The following is a 17,113-nucleotide window of genomic DNA, read 5'->3' on the forward strand; positions in this document are numbered from 1 at the left end:
CTTCCTTCAGTGATGCAGCAGTATAAGCCAAATAAGGCCTTTCTTTCCCAAGTTGCTTATGGTCATGGTGTTTTATCACAGCAATAGCACCCTTAAGACATCCAGAGAAGTCCAATGACAAATGCATCATCCCATGCACCTTGCAACCTTTCCCAAGTGCCTGAGAAGACAGGTCTGGGGTCCTCAGCCCAAGCCTCTTACCTGAACCACCTGGCCATCGAAGTCCTGCATCCTGTGCACTTTGTGACTCTCGCTGCAGCCAGGAGCAGAGTGCAAGAGAAGATGCGACCATGAGCATGGCAGGCTGGGCCCCACCCAGAAACCTACCTCCTGTCCCCTCTACCCGCAGTCATGTCCCCACACATATAGGAAAGACAGAACAGCTCTCCAGGTCTAATGTCAGCCATCCATCCAGCTGAGGTTGCCGTGTCCGTGAGTTTTTAATTATGTATGTGGGTCTGGGCACAAGTGTACAGGTGCCCTGGGCGGCCACAGGCTCGCTTTCTCCTGGAGCTGGAGTTCCAGGTGGTTGTGAGCTGTCCAACAGTGCTGGGAACACAAGTCCAGTCCTCTGCAGGAGCAGTAAGCGCTCTTCACTGCCGAGCATCTGTCCAGCCGGTTTGTTTGCTGGCTTTTTTATGATGACAGGACGGGACCCAGGTCTCAGGCACGCCAGCCTAGCACTACCCTAGCGGATAACATGGGAGCCTTGGACAACTGCTCTACTTCTTCTGAGCCATGCCTGATTCTTACTGAGAGAAGAGTTAACTATTCAGCAAAGGAACTGCAGTCCCAGGCCACATTTGTTTGCTTGTTTTTTGAGACAGGGTCTCTCTAATATGTAGCCCTGGCTGTCCTGGAACTCACTCTGTAGACCAGGCTAGCCTAGAACTCAGAGATCCACCTGTTCTGCCTCAGCACACTGAAATTTAAGGTGTGTGCCATCCTGACTGGCCTCCTAACTCTTCATTTGTATCTTCTGAGGTAAGGTCTGCATAAACTGCCCAGACAGGCCTTGAACTTTTAACTCTCCAGCCCATAAGTCCTCAACACTACGATTACTCCCATGCACCACTATATCTGACTTGGAAAAATATTTTCAACACTAAAGTAAAAAGAGTGAAATAAAGGGGAATTTTTTAAAAGTTAATTTTATAAAGTGAACATTTTACAAAAATATATAATAGCCAGATATAATGGCAAACACCTTAATCTCCACCCCGGGAGACAGAGGCAGGCAGACCTCTGAGTTCTGAGGTTAGCCTGGTCCACAAAGCGAGTTCAAGGACAGCCAAAGCTACAGAGAGAAACCATGTTCCAATAAAAACAGACGGAGCCGGGCGGTGGTGGCGCACGCCTTTAATCCCAGTACAGGCGCCTTTAATCCCAGGCAGGTGGATTTCTGAGTTCAAGGCTAGCCTGGTCTACAGAGTGAGTTCCAGGACAGCCAGGGCTACACAGAGAACCCCTGTCTCGAAAAACCAAAAAATAAATAAATAAATACATAAAAAATAAATTAAAAGAATAAAATAAAATAAAAATAAAAACAGACAGGCCTAGCAAGATGGCTCAGTAGGTCAAGGCACAGGCTGCCAAACCCAACAACCTGAGTTCTATCCCAGAAGCCACATGGTGGAAGGTGAGAACCAACTCCTGAAAATGATCCTCTGACTTCTACACATGAGGTGAGGACATGTATGTGTTCATACACACACACACACACACACACACACACACACACACACACGTACACACTAAGCAACAGCTTTCTACATCATGACCAATGTTCTACATCATGACCACCCTCCCCCTCCTCCTCCAAATGACAGGCCTCTGCTGAGGTAAGGGCTCCCTCCCCAGCATTCCATTCATCCACTCACCTGTACACTTCGTCCTCCACCACCTTGCGTCCACACTGGCCGTGGGAATTGTTCCCCATGCTGAAGACTGAAGCACACACAGCACAGCCAGGCCGGCAGGTCAGTTCTGAGGTTCCTGGCCTCACCCTCACTCACCCTAGGTCTCCCTCTCCCACCCTCCCAGCCTCCGAGCCTCCGAAGCAGCCTGGGCCTGCTTCTCTTCTAGATCTTCCTAATCCACTTCTGTGACCCAGGAGAACCACAATCCAGTGGTAGCCGGGCCTTCTGCTCAGCTGGGTGCTTCAGGCCCATGCCTGCACTGTGACCTTTAATTAGCATGTGTAGAACCTATATAAACACATGCTCAAGCATAAACATATTACACACAATTAAAAATAAAAGCAGGAAAAAAATAAATAAAAGCAGGCCGGGCTGCAAAGATGGTCCAGCACTTAGGCGCTAGGTGTTCTTCAGAGGACCTGGGTTCAGTTCCCAGTACCCACAACTGGTGGTCACAACTGCCCAGCTCCAGAGGATCTGACACTGTCTTCTGGCCCATGCAGGGACTACACACATATAGTATACACTCAAATATACACAAAGACACGTGAATAAAAATTAAAAATAAATCTTAGAAAAAGAAACTCAAGGGCTGAGGCAGGCTCAGTGGTAGAGCAGGCAGCATTCCGTCGGAGAACACAGAAGTGGTAGCAGGTCTGTGCAACGCCACCCTCTGAAGCCACCCCTCAGTCGGCTGGGGAAACACCACATCACAGCAATCAGGGGGCACCCAAGAACAAGGCTGGTGTCACAGATGCCCCCTCTCCCTCCCCTTCCTCCCCCAGCCCCCGAAAGCCTACTCACCACCTTCTCTGTCTGTCAGGACAAGGGAATGAGCCCGACCGCAGGACACCTGCAGCACCTTTGTCTCCTGAGGTCTGTCCAGGGGCAGCGGGACAGGCGAGGGCTCCAAAACATACTCATAGCCCCTGGCTGGACAGAAGCACCGGGTCACAAGGCTGCCGCTGGTTCTGTCACATCAGCTCTTAGAGAAACCTGACTGTCCAACCGCACTGATTTCTACAGGAAGGGACTTGACAACAGTGACTCAGCCTGCACACTCCGGACACGGCTAGTCTGAGAAGCCTCACTCCCAGCCTGCACCCTCCATGCCACAGGCAGGTCCGGAACCCTTACTTGCCTCCTGAGAGAACTCTCTGGGACTGGGGCTGGAGCTCAGTACTGAGCACTTCCCTGGGTTCCCTTCCCATCCCCCACACCACATAAACCCTGAGACAAGGAAATCTAAGGAGTTCAAGGTCATCCTCGGCCAAACAGTGGGCTCAAAACCAGCCTGGGCTACAGACTCCATCTTCAAAAAGAAAACAGATTTTGAGAGTTGACCCTGACGGTCCCAGGACTCAGGAAGCTGAGGCAGGAGAGCTGCAGACTGAGACCTAGCTTCAATAAAACCTGAATAAATAAACCAGTCTCGTGGGCCAAGAGTCCAGCTGCACAAGGCCCTGGGTCTGATCATCAGGAAAACACACACACACACACACACACACACACACACACACACAGAGAGAGAGAGAGAGAGAGAGAGAGAGAGAGAGAGAGAGAGAGACAGATAGAGAGACAGAGAGAGAGATTGAAATTAAACTAAAACTGAGAGAAGGAAGTAGTCTAAAAGAACTAAGCAATAAAAAAAAAAATTTTTTTTTTCAAATAGCATGCCACAGCTAGGCATGCGATTCCAGCACTCAGGAGACAAAGGCCAAGCCAGAAAAACAGTTCAGCTGGTAAAGGCACTTGTCAGTGAGTTTGACAACCGAGTTCAGTCCTCAGGATGCAGATAGTACAGAGATTCAAATCCCACAAGTTGTCCTCTGACCTCCCGCATACACAGCATGGAACATACACTTGGAAACACACACAAGAGGCAAAGGCAGGAGCGCCAGGAGTTCAAGGCCACCGATCTACACAGCAAGTCCTCTTGCTTCCACTGTCCAAGGCCTGGGACTGCAGATACACACCCGCAGTTATGCTGTCCTGGGGATGAAGCCAGACAGCGTGGTAAGAACAGAAAGGAGAGGGCTGTGCCTGACCACTCTACTGACTGGGTATGGTGGCTCGTGCCTGACCACTCTACTGACTGGCTATGGTGGCTCGTGCCTGACCACTCTACTGACTGGCTATGGTGGCTCGTGCCTGACCACTCTACTGACTGGCTATGGTGGCTCGTGCCTGACCACTCTACTGACTGGCTATGGGGTGGCTCGTGCCTGACCACTCTACTGACTGGCTATGGTGGCTCGTGCCTGACCACTCTACTGACTGGCTATGGTGGCTCGTGCCTGACCACTCTACTGACTGGGTATGGTGGCTCGTGCCTGACCACTCTACTGACTGGGTATGGTGGCTCGTGCCTCTAATCTCAGCTCTTGGGAAACAGAGGAGCTCTGTCAGTTCCAGGCCAGACAGGGCTGTTACATAGAAAAACCCTGTCTCGAAAAATGAAGAGAAAAAGAGAGAGAGAGACAGCAAGAAGGAACTTTAGATTATTTCTAACTTTTTGTTGTTTGAGACAGGGTCTCACTAGATAGCCTTGGCTAGCCTAGAACTATGTAGACCAGGCTGGCCTCAAACTGAGAGATCTGCCTGCCTCCCAAGGGCTGAGATTAAATGTGTACAACACCACACCTGACCTCTTCTATCATTTTTTAAAGGATTTATTTAAAAAATAAATAAGTGTCTGTGCATGTCACTCTGTGTATACACATGAGTGTGGTATCTGAGGGGACCAAAAGAGGGTGCTGGGCCCCCTGGAGCTGGAGTTACAAGCAGTTTTGAGCTGCCTGATATAGGTGCTGGAAAGCAAACTTGGGTCCCCTAGAAGAACAGGACATGCCCTTAACTGCTACGTCATCTCTCCAGCCATCTGTCTAACATTTAACATTATCAAGTTTCAAGCACTGAGACTAAATCTCTGGCTTAAGGATTTTGTTCAACTTTTTAAATGATTTCAGATTCTATCGTGTGTGTACAAGTTCACATGTTCCACAGCACGCGTGTCAGAGACAGCTTACAGGAGGTTCTCTCCTCCGCCTCTCTGGTCCCAGGGACCAAACACAGGTCAGGCATGACAGCAAGTGCCTTGACCCACTAAGCCATCCGACAGCCCCACTCCAGACATTTCAGAGCATGAAGGAACAAACTAGAGTCTTTACATGTCGGCGAACAGCAGGTATTTGTCTCTTTTTTGCCTAAATGGTCCATGTTCTTACCAGAGACTGAAAGATAATTTAATCCAGGGGTTGAGGAATTTTGGGTTGGTTGGGTTTTTGTTTTGTTGGTTTTGTCTTTTTGTTTTTGTTTTTTTAAGACAGGGTTTCTCTGTATAACCCTGGCAGTCTTAGAGCTCACTCTGTAGATCAGGTTAGCTTCAAACTCAGAGGCCTCCTGCCTCTGCCTCACAAGTACTAGGATTAAAGTTGTGAGTCATTTAGCCCAGCATTCAGCTCTTGAGTTTTTAAGACAGAGTATCACTATGTAGCCCAAGATAGCTCAAGCTCCTCCTCCCTATTCTCTCCCTTGCTGGGATTAGAGGCCTACGCCAACACCCCTCCCCTTATTTGTTGTTGTAGTTTATGGCAAGGATACCTGCTTACTTTTATCCTTCCGGCTCCTGTGGAATCCCAGCTGGGAATCTTTGTTGAGTCCCATACCCCAGACTTTGGTAACATCCTTGGTTTTCGAGGACAGCAGTGTGAATCCATAGCCACAAGCAGCAGAGGAGATCTGAAAAAAGAGTTCCCACAATGCACCATGTACTGATGCGTGGCAACAGTGCTTTCAGCGAGATGTGACCAGCTACTTACATACACACACATGCAACTCCCACAGCAACTGGGATTCACCCCATATGCTATGCTAGGCCATCATCTGTTTTCTCTGTACACACACACACACACACACACACACACACACACACCCGTGTACCTCCCACAGCGAATAGGATTCACCCCGATCTGCTATGCTAGGCCATCATCTGTTTTCTCTGTACACACGGCACACACTGGGCACTTTCATCTCACCCCCCACAACACATGGCAGCTGAGAGAAGGCCTCACTTCCTGTGAATCTTGGCCCCACCCCTTACCAGCTATATGGCTAGAACTGTATTGTTTATCCTCTCCAGACAGTCCTCTGCATAAAAAGGACAGCCAGATGACTCAGGACTTAAAGGTACTTGCCACTTACACTTGAGGACCTCAGTTCAATCCCCAGAACTATATGGTGGAAGGAGAGACCTGACTCCTGCAAGCTGTCCCCTGACCTGTATATGTATACATGACACACATGTATACACACACATCTTGAATAATGAATAAAATGTTCAAACATTTTTAAAGGAATGAGGGGCTAAAGAGATGGCTCAGTGGGTAAGAACCCTTATTCAGCTAGCATAAGGTAAGGGCCCGAGCCCAGATCCATCTGGCAAGGCTGCATGTGGTATCTGTACACTCAGTGATGGGGCGGAAACAAGAGAATCCCAGGAGTTCACTGACCAGTCAGCCCAGCAAGCACAAGGGCTTCAGGCACGGTGAGAGATCCTGTCTTAAGAGAAGAATGCAGAGAGCTATAGAGGAAGTCAGCCTGGCCTCTGCACATGCAAGCACGGGCACACACACACCAAATGAGAGGAGAAAAGCACACCCCTCACTGGTTGTTACCAAGAAGCCTTTGTGGTGAACAGCATCTGACTCATGCAACTTACTCTGTCAGTAGAAAAAGCAAGGTCCCAGAGCTTAAGCTACTTGCCTGTCAGAGTGCAGGGTTTCTCCTTCCAGAGGGCCACCCATGCTCCACTCCTCAGCCTGGGACCACACAGAGGTGTTGCCATGGCTACCATGAACTTTAAACCACCAGTCCTCACTTCCAGTGACTGGAGGGAACTTAACTTGAAACTTTACTTCTGGTGGGAGCGCTACATCTAGTGGGGGCCAGAGGTAACCCAAACCTGTTACTGTGTTCCTAACAAACCTCTCCACACTACCCAGAGCAGCCACACTCCCCTGGCAGGGGTCACCTCACTTTTACACTTATGGCCCCCAAGTCCTCTCTAGCACACATTATAAACTCCTTAGCCTAAGGTTCTCCCACTATCTCTCAGCTGTTGACAGTTTATCAGAGACTCAAGAACCAACTCAGAGAACCCCTTTAAATCTCACTGAATCTTAAAAATGCCAGAGTACCACTCCTCATAATCCTCCTGCCTCAGCCTCCTAACTGATGCCATTACAGACCTGTGCCACAACTGACTAGGAACACTTTTCATTCTAGCTGTTTCTTTTGTTTGTTTGTTTGTTTTTGTTTTTCGAGACAGGGTTTCTCTGTATAGCCCAGACTGTCCTGGAACTCACTCTGTAGACCAGGCTGGCCTCGAACTCAGAAATCCGCCTGCCTCTGCCTCCCAATCATTGGGATTAAAGGCGTGCGCCACCACTGCCCAGCAACTGTTTCTTTTTTAATTATTATTTTTATTTATGTGTCTGTGCCAATGTGTGCATATGCACACACATGCAGGTACCGGCAGAGTCCAGGAGAGGGTGCTGGACTCCCTGGAGCTGGAGTTACAGCCAACTGTTAGCCACCCCACTGGGGCACTGAGACAGAAACTCAGGTGCCCTCCAGTTGTAAACTGCTAAACCATCTCTCCAGCTTTTCTTAGCTAAATATGTTATTACAGTTTGTTGATGTTTATTTTACTCATGTCATTCAAAAGTGACATGTCCCTCTTCTTTGTGACAGTTTCCCTTCTAAGATTCATACAAGGCATACATACCATCATCCTGCTCAAAACATTTCAACAAACTTTCTTCCTTCTCCTTTCTCTCTCTCTCTCTTTCTTTCTCTTTCTTTCTTTCTTTCTTTCTTTCTTTCTTTCTTTCTTTCTGGTTTTTCTCGAGACAGGGTTTCTCTGTGTAGCCCTAGTTGACCTGGAACTTGCTCTGTAGACCAGGCTGGCCTTGAATGCCAGAGATGCCTCTGCCGGGACCAAAGGCGTGGGCCACCACACCTTGCAGTGCTGCTGTTCTAGCATCCTAGAGCCATCATACTTCTGACATGGCTTGAGAGTCACAGAGATGATCTACAAGGGAGGCTGACGCTAACTGGACCGCATGAGAGGAAGCAGAAAAGATTTGGGTTCCATACCCAGCACCTGTGTGGCTGCTTACACCTGTCTGTGGCTCCAGGTACACGAGATCCCATGCCCTCTTCTTCTGGCCTCTGTGGGTATACAAGTGATGCACACACACACACACACACACACACACACACATAACACAGAGAGAGAGACAGACAGACAGACAGACCGACAGACAGACAAAAAGAGAGAGACAGAGAAACTGACCTACAGATCTAAAAATTATGCCCAGCACACTAAGATTATTCTCATGCTTAGTGATGCCCGTTTATTTAACGCTCAACAAATATTTGATGGGCACACGGTGCCATTAGTTCTGTTCGTGTGTGAGAAGCTTTGAGCAGGATGTAACAGAGTCAGCTAAAGTGTGAGGCTGACATGATAATGTTCCAGCCACAGTCTACAGAGAGGTTCATGAATGTCTTCCCCACAAGCAAGAATTATAAAAGGCTGGGTCTGGTGTCTCACGCCTGCAATCCCAGCATGCAGGAGGATCACAAGTTTAAAGTCGGTCTGGACTACACACTGAGATTAAGGCCAAGTTGGATTACATATAAACTCTCTGTCTCAAAAAGCAAAAAAAAAAAAAAAAAAAAAAAAAAAAAAAACTTAGCTTTTACTCATCCAATTTCACACTATAATAAAAGTTCCACCCCGTTAAACCAAGCAAGGAAAAGACAACAAGCATCCAATTAAAAACAAGTCCATAAAACTACCTCATTCACAGGCAAACCAGACATAGAAAATACTAAGAAATACACAACAATCTGTAAGAACAGGAGCTGGAGCCAGGTCTGGTGGCTTTAATTCAAGCTCAAGAGGCAGAGGTGGGTGGATCTCTGTTAGTTACAAGGCCAATTTGGTTTACAAAGCAAGATCCAGGAGCTATAGAAAGACCCAGTCTTGAAAAACTAAACGGGAGGGGTTGGGGGAGGGACAAGAGCTGGAGAGATGGCTTCAACCTTCTGTAATTCCTGTTCTTCTGGCCTCCATGGGCACCAGGCACACATATGATATATACATACATGTGGGCAAAACGCCATACACATAAAAAACTGTTTTTAATTTATAGAACCACTTAGCAACTGCAGCAACGTTACAAGGTAGAACACACACACCAGAAAAAAATACTTGCCTGGGTTTGATTCCCACCACCACAAACCATACTTCTATAAAGTATAAATAAATACTTTTTATTGCTACCAAAAGAAAGGGTGGTTTGGTGTTTGTTTGTTTGTTTGTTTGTTTTCCCAACTAAAGACGTGAGTACAACCAGGTAGCTAGAAGCAAAAAGACCTTCGTCTCACACGGTATACAAAAGATAACTGGGAGGGGGAGGGGAGAAAGTAGCTCAGTTGACACAGTGCTTGCATGGCAAAAACACTCGGGTTCCCGTCCCCAGCACCACTTAAACCAGAAATGGTCGCACACGACTGTAATAGCAGCATTTCGAAGGTAAAGCCAGGGTCTCACTGGGTAAGCCAAGCCCGCATACAACCTGTGGCAATCCCCTTGTCTCAACCGTCCAGTCCACGTCCTGGGACAACAGGTGCGAGCCACCACGGCAGACCACCTGAGCCCTTTTTAAACGCGAACCTCTTTAGAGGCACCATATGCAACCTCCCATTTTCTCTCCAACTGCTCGGATAAACATCTCCTTTCCCAGAAGCCCATCGCTCACTCTAGCCAACGCATCTCCGACCTTCGGAATTTTCCTTCCCTCGCGGAGCCTGTCTAGTCTGAGTACAAATACCGTCATTTACATCCTACCAGCTGTGGGGCCCAGGGCCTTACTTGACCTCTGTGGAACCCCCTTCCATCCCCTGTAAGTGGGAGGTGACAGCTACAGCCTTTTGGGGTCCTGAGCAAATGCTCTCAGAAGGGCGGAACGCTTGGTGCGATTATCACGTTACGCAATCGTGCAAGAAGGTAAGTGAAGACGCAAAACCTTCTCGAGCCACAAGCCAACTGCACACAGAAAATGCCGAGAAAGACGCAAAAATCTACAGACGTCATAAGCAAGCTGAGCGGCTGAGGTTAAACAGTCTTCTCGGCGGCCACCCCTAACGCCTTCCTCAGCAAATCCCGGGAGCTAGGAGGTCAAGCTCCCGGAAATCCGGCCACGCGGGGAAGAAAGTCCCCTAAGGAGGCAGCGAGGATGCTTGTGCCCTCACCTTATGCTCCAACTCCAGGCGGTAGGGTACCGGCTGGATCCTGCGTCGGGGCCGCAGGCCGGCGCGCGGTCCGGGCCCCGAGGACGGCACCACGAAGCTGGGCACTCCGAGAGCCCCGGAGAAGCTGAAGCCCCATACGAACACGCGATCGGCGCGGGCCGCGCGCTCGCCCACGTACTGGAACACGGGGACGTCCGCCTCGGCCTCGGCCGCTTCTCGCCGGCTCCGTGAACGGCCGGCCGGTCTCCAGTGCTCGCGAGCCGGTACCGGCCACGTCAGGCGCGGCCCCAGCAGAGCCCGGGCCGCCGCCAACATCCTCCGCTTCACGCCTCAACCGCTTACGGCCGCCGCCATCTTGTGTCACCCTTGACCTCTAGCCTAGCGGAAGTAGATACGGCCATGCTTACTACTGGCTGAAGGCGAAGCGCTAAGGGAAATGCTGCCATGTTTACTATTGGCAGATGATTACTGCTAAATGAAAGCAAAAGACTTGGGAACTCTATGGCCTCACTGTCGTTATCCATGAGCAGGGGGCTTAAGTGAATGTCAGACTGTTATTTGAAGATGCCTGTGATGTGTCCTATGCTCCTCACGGCCCATTTCCAAATTCTTTGTGTGTGTGTGTGTGTGTGTGTGTGTGTGTGTGTGTGTGTATGCTGGTTTTGATGTGGAGTTATTTAGGTGGTGCTGGGAATTGAACCCAGATCCTCACACATACTTATGGCTAATACAGACTACTCTCCCAACCCCAAGAAGTATTTTATATAAATACTGAAAGGGGGCATCCTAGATGCTTACCTCATGGGAGCAAAACTGGGGAAGGTAGTTGGGCACAGTGGCTCACGCCAGTAACCCCAAATTTAGGCTGAAGCAGGAAACCACCCTAGTCGAAAGAAAACCTATTAATATATATGTTTGTTTGTTTGAGACAGTCTCATTTAGCCCTAACTGGCCTGGAACTTGCTATGTTCCTATAGACCAGGTTAACTCAAACTCAGAGATCCTCCTGAGTGGTGCTTGCCACCATACCCAGCACTGGTTGGTTGGTTGATTTAGTTTATTTTAGGCGGTTTTATTTTATGCATATAAGTATTTTGCCTGCATGTATATACCCTGTGTGTATAAAGTCTGTGGAGGCCCCAGAAGAGGGTGTTGGAGCCTCTAGAACTGGAGTTACAGTTGATAGTCCCCCTTGTAGATGCTAGAAATAGAAACCTGGTTCTCTGGAAGACTAAATAGTGGTTTGTTTGCACAGTGTTCCTAACCGGTGAACCTTCTCTCCAGCCATCTAATTGAATATATTTTTAGCCTCTGTAACCCAGGCTAGCCTCTAACTCACTACAATTCTACCTCAGCCTCCCAAGTGATGGGATTACAGACCCATGCCAATGTGCCAGGTTCAACCCTGGTTGAACACACCTGGCTTTCATGGGCCCTTCTTAGTTCCTGTGGATCTCAGCTCCAGAATGAAAGGCTAAATAGAGAAATTCAGTCCCTGAAATAAGGTTTCCATAAAACAAAGGTTACAATCGGTGATAGGGCTTCCCAAATGCTATCCCTAATGCAGAGAGTGGATCCTTCCCTCTGGACTCCCTTTGCTCATCCTTAGTGTGTATTGCTTGATAAACAGGAACGTACTAATTTGTTTTTCTTCAGATGGATCTCATGTAGCCCTGGCTGAGCTTGAATTCATTATGTATCCAAGGGTGGCCTTGAACTCTTGATCTTTTTGCCTATCTCCAGTACAAGGATTACCAGTATGCATCACCATGCCGAGTTTATGCAGTCCTGGGATGGAACCCAGAGCATCCTGTATGCTAGAAATCCACCGTCAACTGAGGTACATCTGAAGCCCCAAAATTCATCCAATGTCTAATTATCCTAAGACAGCTCAAAGTGTATAGGATATGTTAAAGGTCTAGTCTGTGAGGTGTGTGTTTGTCACTGTGTGCTTACTACTTTGCCAGGATGCAGGGCTGTTTCATAAAGGAGAATCCACCAATAAAGATAAGGGGATAAACAGGGGACATACAAGATAGCTTTAGGGGAGACGTATTTGCCACCAAGCCCAAATCCCACATGGGGAGGGGGGGCAGAAGGAGAGAACAGACACCCGCAAGTTGTCCTCTGACCTCCAAACCGATTCTGTATCATGGGCATCTCCCCACACGTTCACACAAAATAAATGCAAAGTAAATTAAAAGGTGGGGTACCCAGAAGAGAGTTTATAGAGCTCTCCACCACAGTGGGGATGTAAGTCACCAAGAAAGCCAGTAGTCAGCTGGCCTCTTGCTTTTATGTGATACAGGACACACCTTCTGTTGTTTAGAATCCAAGCAAAACCCTTCCCCAAAGAGGATGCTTCACAATACGACGCATCTACAAGACTCATAAGTTTCAGCTTACAGTCTCTAGATCAATCTCTCAGGTCTCCATAGAACAGAGCCTGGACAAAGAGAGACACTTGATACTCATAAGGAGGGGCCTGACTTCCCGGCATAAACTAAAAGCAAAGTCAGTCCAACCCCGGGGAGTGGAGGCAAGATGTGAGGATGTGTGTGTGTCTTAAGATACAGACAAAAGCTGGGTAGTGCTGGCACAGGTCTTTAATTCCAGCACTGAGGAAGCAGAGGCAGATGGATCTCTGTGAGTTCGAAGCCAGCCTGGTGTACAGAGCGAGTTCCAGGACTACACAGCCAGGGCTACACAGAGAGACCCCTGTCCCTCGCACTCCAAAAAATAAAAATTTTTTAAAAAAAGATGTGGACTGTGAAAAGCAAAATGAAAGAGGGTTGGAGACATTTCACGGATGCCAAAGTATTTCCCGACTAAACATTCTGGTAAGGACCTGGTGTGTGAGTGGGATGATGTCATTAGGTGTGAAGGGAGAATAGGCCCAATGAATGAGTGGAGAGCAGATGTGACGGTGCACCGCTGTCAGTCCAGCATCATGGATGCTGATGGGCTGGAGAAGCAAGAGTCCCAGGCCAGTCTGAGCAACAGCATGAAACAGTATCAAGACAACAATTCAAAATCACTTGGTGTTATTTATTACTCTAGGATGGAGCCCTTGACCCCAGTAAGGGACTAGAGGCGTGCCTCAGTGGTAGAGCCCCTGCCTAGAATCCCCCAGTGAGGGGATGGGGGCGTGGCTCAGTGGTAGAGCCCCTGCCTAGAATCCCCCAGGGAGGGGCTGGGGGTGTGTCTCAGTGGTAGAGCACCTGCCTAGAATCCCCCAGTGAGGGACTCGGGGCGTGGCTCAGTGGTAGAGCCCCTGCCCACTATCCACCAAGTCAACCTCCCTTAGCCATGTGTGGGTAGCTCATCTGTCATGCCAGCACTCAGAAGGAGCAGGATTTCAACCCCACCCTGGGTTGCCATCTGACATGCTACCTCACTAAAGAAAAGTTCAGTAACCCTAGATGCATCCTTCAACTTTCTAAACCATCATACATTTAGGAGATGGCCAAAAAGAAGGGCAAGGCAGTGCACACCTTTAATTCCACCACTCCAAAGGCAGAGGAAGGCAGATCTCAGTGAGTTTGAGGCCAGCCTGGTCTACATAGGTAGTTCCAGGCCAGTCAGGTTGACATAGCAAAACCCTAGTTCAAAAGAAAAGAGTAGCCAAAAGAAAAAAGTCTCTGGTGTAGGATTGGGAACGAGGAGTTGGATGTGGTGGCGCATACCTTTGAACTCAGCACTCAGTAGGCATGCGCAGTAGGCTTGCCTGGTCTACACAGTGGGTTCCAGACCTGCCGGGGCTACGTGTACACGGTGAGACCTTATCTCAAAGGGAAAAGAAAACTGGCTAGTGTTTAGCAACCAGCAGAGTGGTCTGCACCCGTGGTGACACTGGTGAATGCTGCCTTTGTGAGCAGGAGGACTCAAATTCAGTTCCCAGGCCCCACATCAAGTGGCTCACATCCACCTAAGAACTCCAGCTTCAGGGAATCTGACATAGACTTCTCGTCTCCAGGGACCCTTGAACACATGTGGCATTCACTCATACAGACATGCACAGATACAAATAAATAGAGGTTAAAAAAAAAAAAACCCAAAAAAACAAAACTTCAAAAATTGCAAAAAAGAGGACCGCTACGGTATGAATCATGGCCACTAGGTGGCGGTGCTTGCCCATCAATTCGGCTCCCGTTTTGTGACAAGGGGCACAACAGGCCGGTTCAGAAGGAGATTTACAACTGCAGTCAGAAGCAGGCAGTGTGGCCCAGTGGTAATGTATTCACCTGGCATATGCAAGTTCTTGAGTTCTATTCAGAGCGCCCCAAAAAGTAAATGTTTGTGGTTTTTGAAACAGGGTCGAACGTAGACCGGACTGGTATTGAACTCGCTATGTTGCTTGAACTCCTGATCCTCCTGCCGTCACCGCCTGGGTGCCAGGATTACAGGCAAGCACTACCAAGTCAAGTCCAGTCTCAATCTTAAAACATAATAAAACATGTCTCATTTATGTATTTGGGGATAGGGGTGAATTCACACCACGGCGGAAGTGCGGAAGTTAAGAAAACATCTTTAGGGAGTCCCTTTTCTCCCTCCACCATATAGGTTCCAAGGATGGGCTCAAGACTTTCAGACTCAAAAGACAAGTGCCTTCATCCTCTGGGGCCATCTCACCACCTCACAATTAAAAACTTTTAACAAGACTTTTTTTTTTTTTTTTTTTTTTTTGAAACAAGACCTGACTGTATGGCCCTGGCTCACCTGGAACTCACTATGTAAAGCAGCTTGGTGTGGAACTCAGAGCTCACCCTTCTTTGCCTCTGTACGTGCTGGGATTGAGGGTGTGTGCCACCACATGAGGCCAAACAGATATCTCATCACCCCAAAACAATTTATTGTCTACCACAAACACGATCTCAGTGTTTGAAATACTATTTAGAAAATATGACGAAGCTGAGCATGGTAGCACAAGCCTGTCTTCTCAGCACTTGGGAGGTAGAAGCAGGAGGATCATGGTCAGCCTTGGCTACATGGTGAGTTTGAGGCCAGGCTGGGCTACGTGAGACCTTGTTTTGAAATAAAGCAGGGGAAGGAAAGAAGAAAATCAGTAGATACAAGGTTCCAGATGCTGCATCAGATGTTCTCATTTTTATTCAAGGCTCCCTGTTTTGTTCTCTGTTCTCTCACAAAATTGACTTTTCTATTCATAACATTTACTTCCGTGGAAACTTAAAAGTCATCTTGTCAAGCAGCAGTAATAAAATCCCACTGGGTTTTATTATTGAGATTGCATTAAATTCCTGAGTTAATTGAGAGATGCCAGCTACTATAAATGGCATTTCAACCTTGAGTCCTCCTGCTCACAAAGGCAGCATTCACCAGTGTCACCAAGGCAGCATTCACCAGTGTCACCAAGGGTGCAGACCACTCTGCTGGTTGGTAAACACTAGCCAGTTTTTTTTTTTTTCTTTTCCTTTCTTTTCTTTTCTTTTCTTTCTTTTTTTTTTTTTTCCTTTGGGTTTTTCGAGACAGGGTTTCTCTGTGTAGCCTTGGCTGTCCTGGAACTCACTCTGTAGACCAGGCTGGCCTCAAACTCAGAAATCCGCCTGCCTCTGCCTCCCAAGTGCTGGGATTAAAGGTGTGCGCCACCACTGCCCGGCACTAGCCAGTTTTCTTATGTTAGCCTTTCTTGCTGATACTTATTTTTTTTTTATTGCAATGTGTGGCTTATTTATTACTTTTGAGACAGGGTATCATTATGTAGCTCTCAATGACCTGACACTTGCTATGTAAACCAGGCTGGCCTTGAACTCGCAGAGATATCCTGCCTCTGCCTCTCAAGTAGTGGTTTTTATTTTAGGAGGTGTGTGTGTGTGTGTGTGTGTGTGTGTGTGTGTGTGTGTGTGTGCGCGTGTGTGCGCGCGCGTGCATGTACACATGGAGTCCAGATGGCACCACCCACTTGTGTGTGTCAGCTTCCTTCCTCTCCCTTTTCTTTTCCTTTTGGTTTGTTTTTAAGATGGGGTTTCTCAGTATAGCCCTGGCTGCCCTGGAACTTGCTCTGTAGACCCGGCTGGCTTCAACTCAAAAGATCCACCCGCCTTTGCCTCTACTTCTCCCATGCTGGGATTAAAGGTGTGTGCCACCACTGCTTGGATGTTTTTAATAACCTAGGATATGTAGCAGCCTAAGTTTTTAATCCCATCACTCAGGAGGCAGGTGGATCTCTGTGACTTGGAGGCCAGCCTGGTCTACATTGTCAAAATGTAGACCCTGTCAAAAGAGAGAAAGAAAGAAAGAAAGAAAGAGAGAGAGAGAGAGAGAGGGAGGGAGGGAGGGAGGGAGGGAGGGAGGAAGGAAGGAAAATTCAACCAGCTATTATGGTTCACAGTAAAGGGTCCTCCCCAAAAGCTCATCTATTGAAAACCTGAACCCCAGCTGATTACTCTATTTGGGGTGTTCTGGAAATTTCAGGAGGTAGTGTTGGGAACCGCACTAGCCCACGTTCGGGCACAAAAAATGTTGGGGCCTAGGCTGCCCCACTTTGGGCAGCCTAAAATGTTACAGCCCTCTCTACTCCATGCTTGGGAGCCACTATATCCCGGCCCAAGCTGCCGCTTTGGTCTGCAGGTCAGGGTTCAGCAAGAGAGAGAGTGAGGATGGACTCGAAGAATGGAGACCAGACAGAGTGTGATTCAATCCTGTTTATTCTTCAGTCTCTCTTCCTAGACCAAGTCCCAAGTCTTGAGTTCCTAGTTGTACTCCTTGAAGTGTCTGATTCTCTGTTGTTCCAAATTGTTCTGTAAATTGTACTCTCTGAAGTGTCTGATTCTCTGATCTACAAATTGTTCTCTCTTCTGTCTGCCTCTCGCCTTTTATATGTCTCACTTCTAAGCCACGCCTCTAAGTCA

General features: G+C 48.2%; 1 protein-coding gene across 5 annotated transcripts in view; it reads right to left on the reverse strand.

The window, feature by feature from the left end:
• Positions 1–10,623, reverse strand: part of Rcc1l (RCC1 like) — a 30,651-nt gene extending 20,028 nt beyond the window's left edge. For 2 of the 5 annotated variants that reach the window (XR_013107082.1, XM_076923072.1), the window contains exons 1-5: positions 10,245–10,623; positions 5,531–5,660; positions 2,724–2,852; positions 1,881–1,947; positions 202–253 (exon numbers count right to left, since the gene is read on the reverse strand). Coding sequence is in view for 4 of the 5 variants with exons in the window: in XM_076923072.1 (XP_076779187.1) it covers positions 202–253; positions 1,881–1,947; positions 2,724–2,852; positions 5,531–5,660; positions 10,245–10,559 (693 nt within the window). In the remaining variant the exon portion in view is untranslated. The other 3 variants (XM_076923073.1, XM_076923074.1, XM_076923075.1) reach the window with 3 other exon arrangements.
• Between the last annotated feature and the right edge of the window lie 6,490 nt (positions 10,624–17,113).

Source organism: Arvicanthis niloticus, chromosome 24 (genome assembly GCF_011762505.2).
Source record: "Arvicanthis niloticus isolate mArvNil1 chromosome 24, mArvNil1.pat.X, whole genome shotgun sequence".
Classification (NCBI taxonomy): domain Eukaryota; kingdom Metazoa; phylum Chordata; class Mammalia; order Rodentia; family Muridae; genus Arvicanthis; species Arvicanthis niloticus.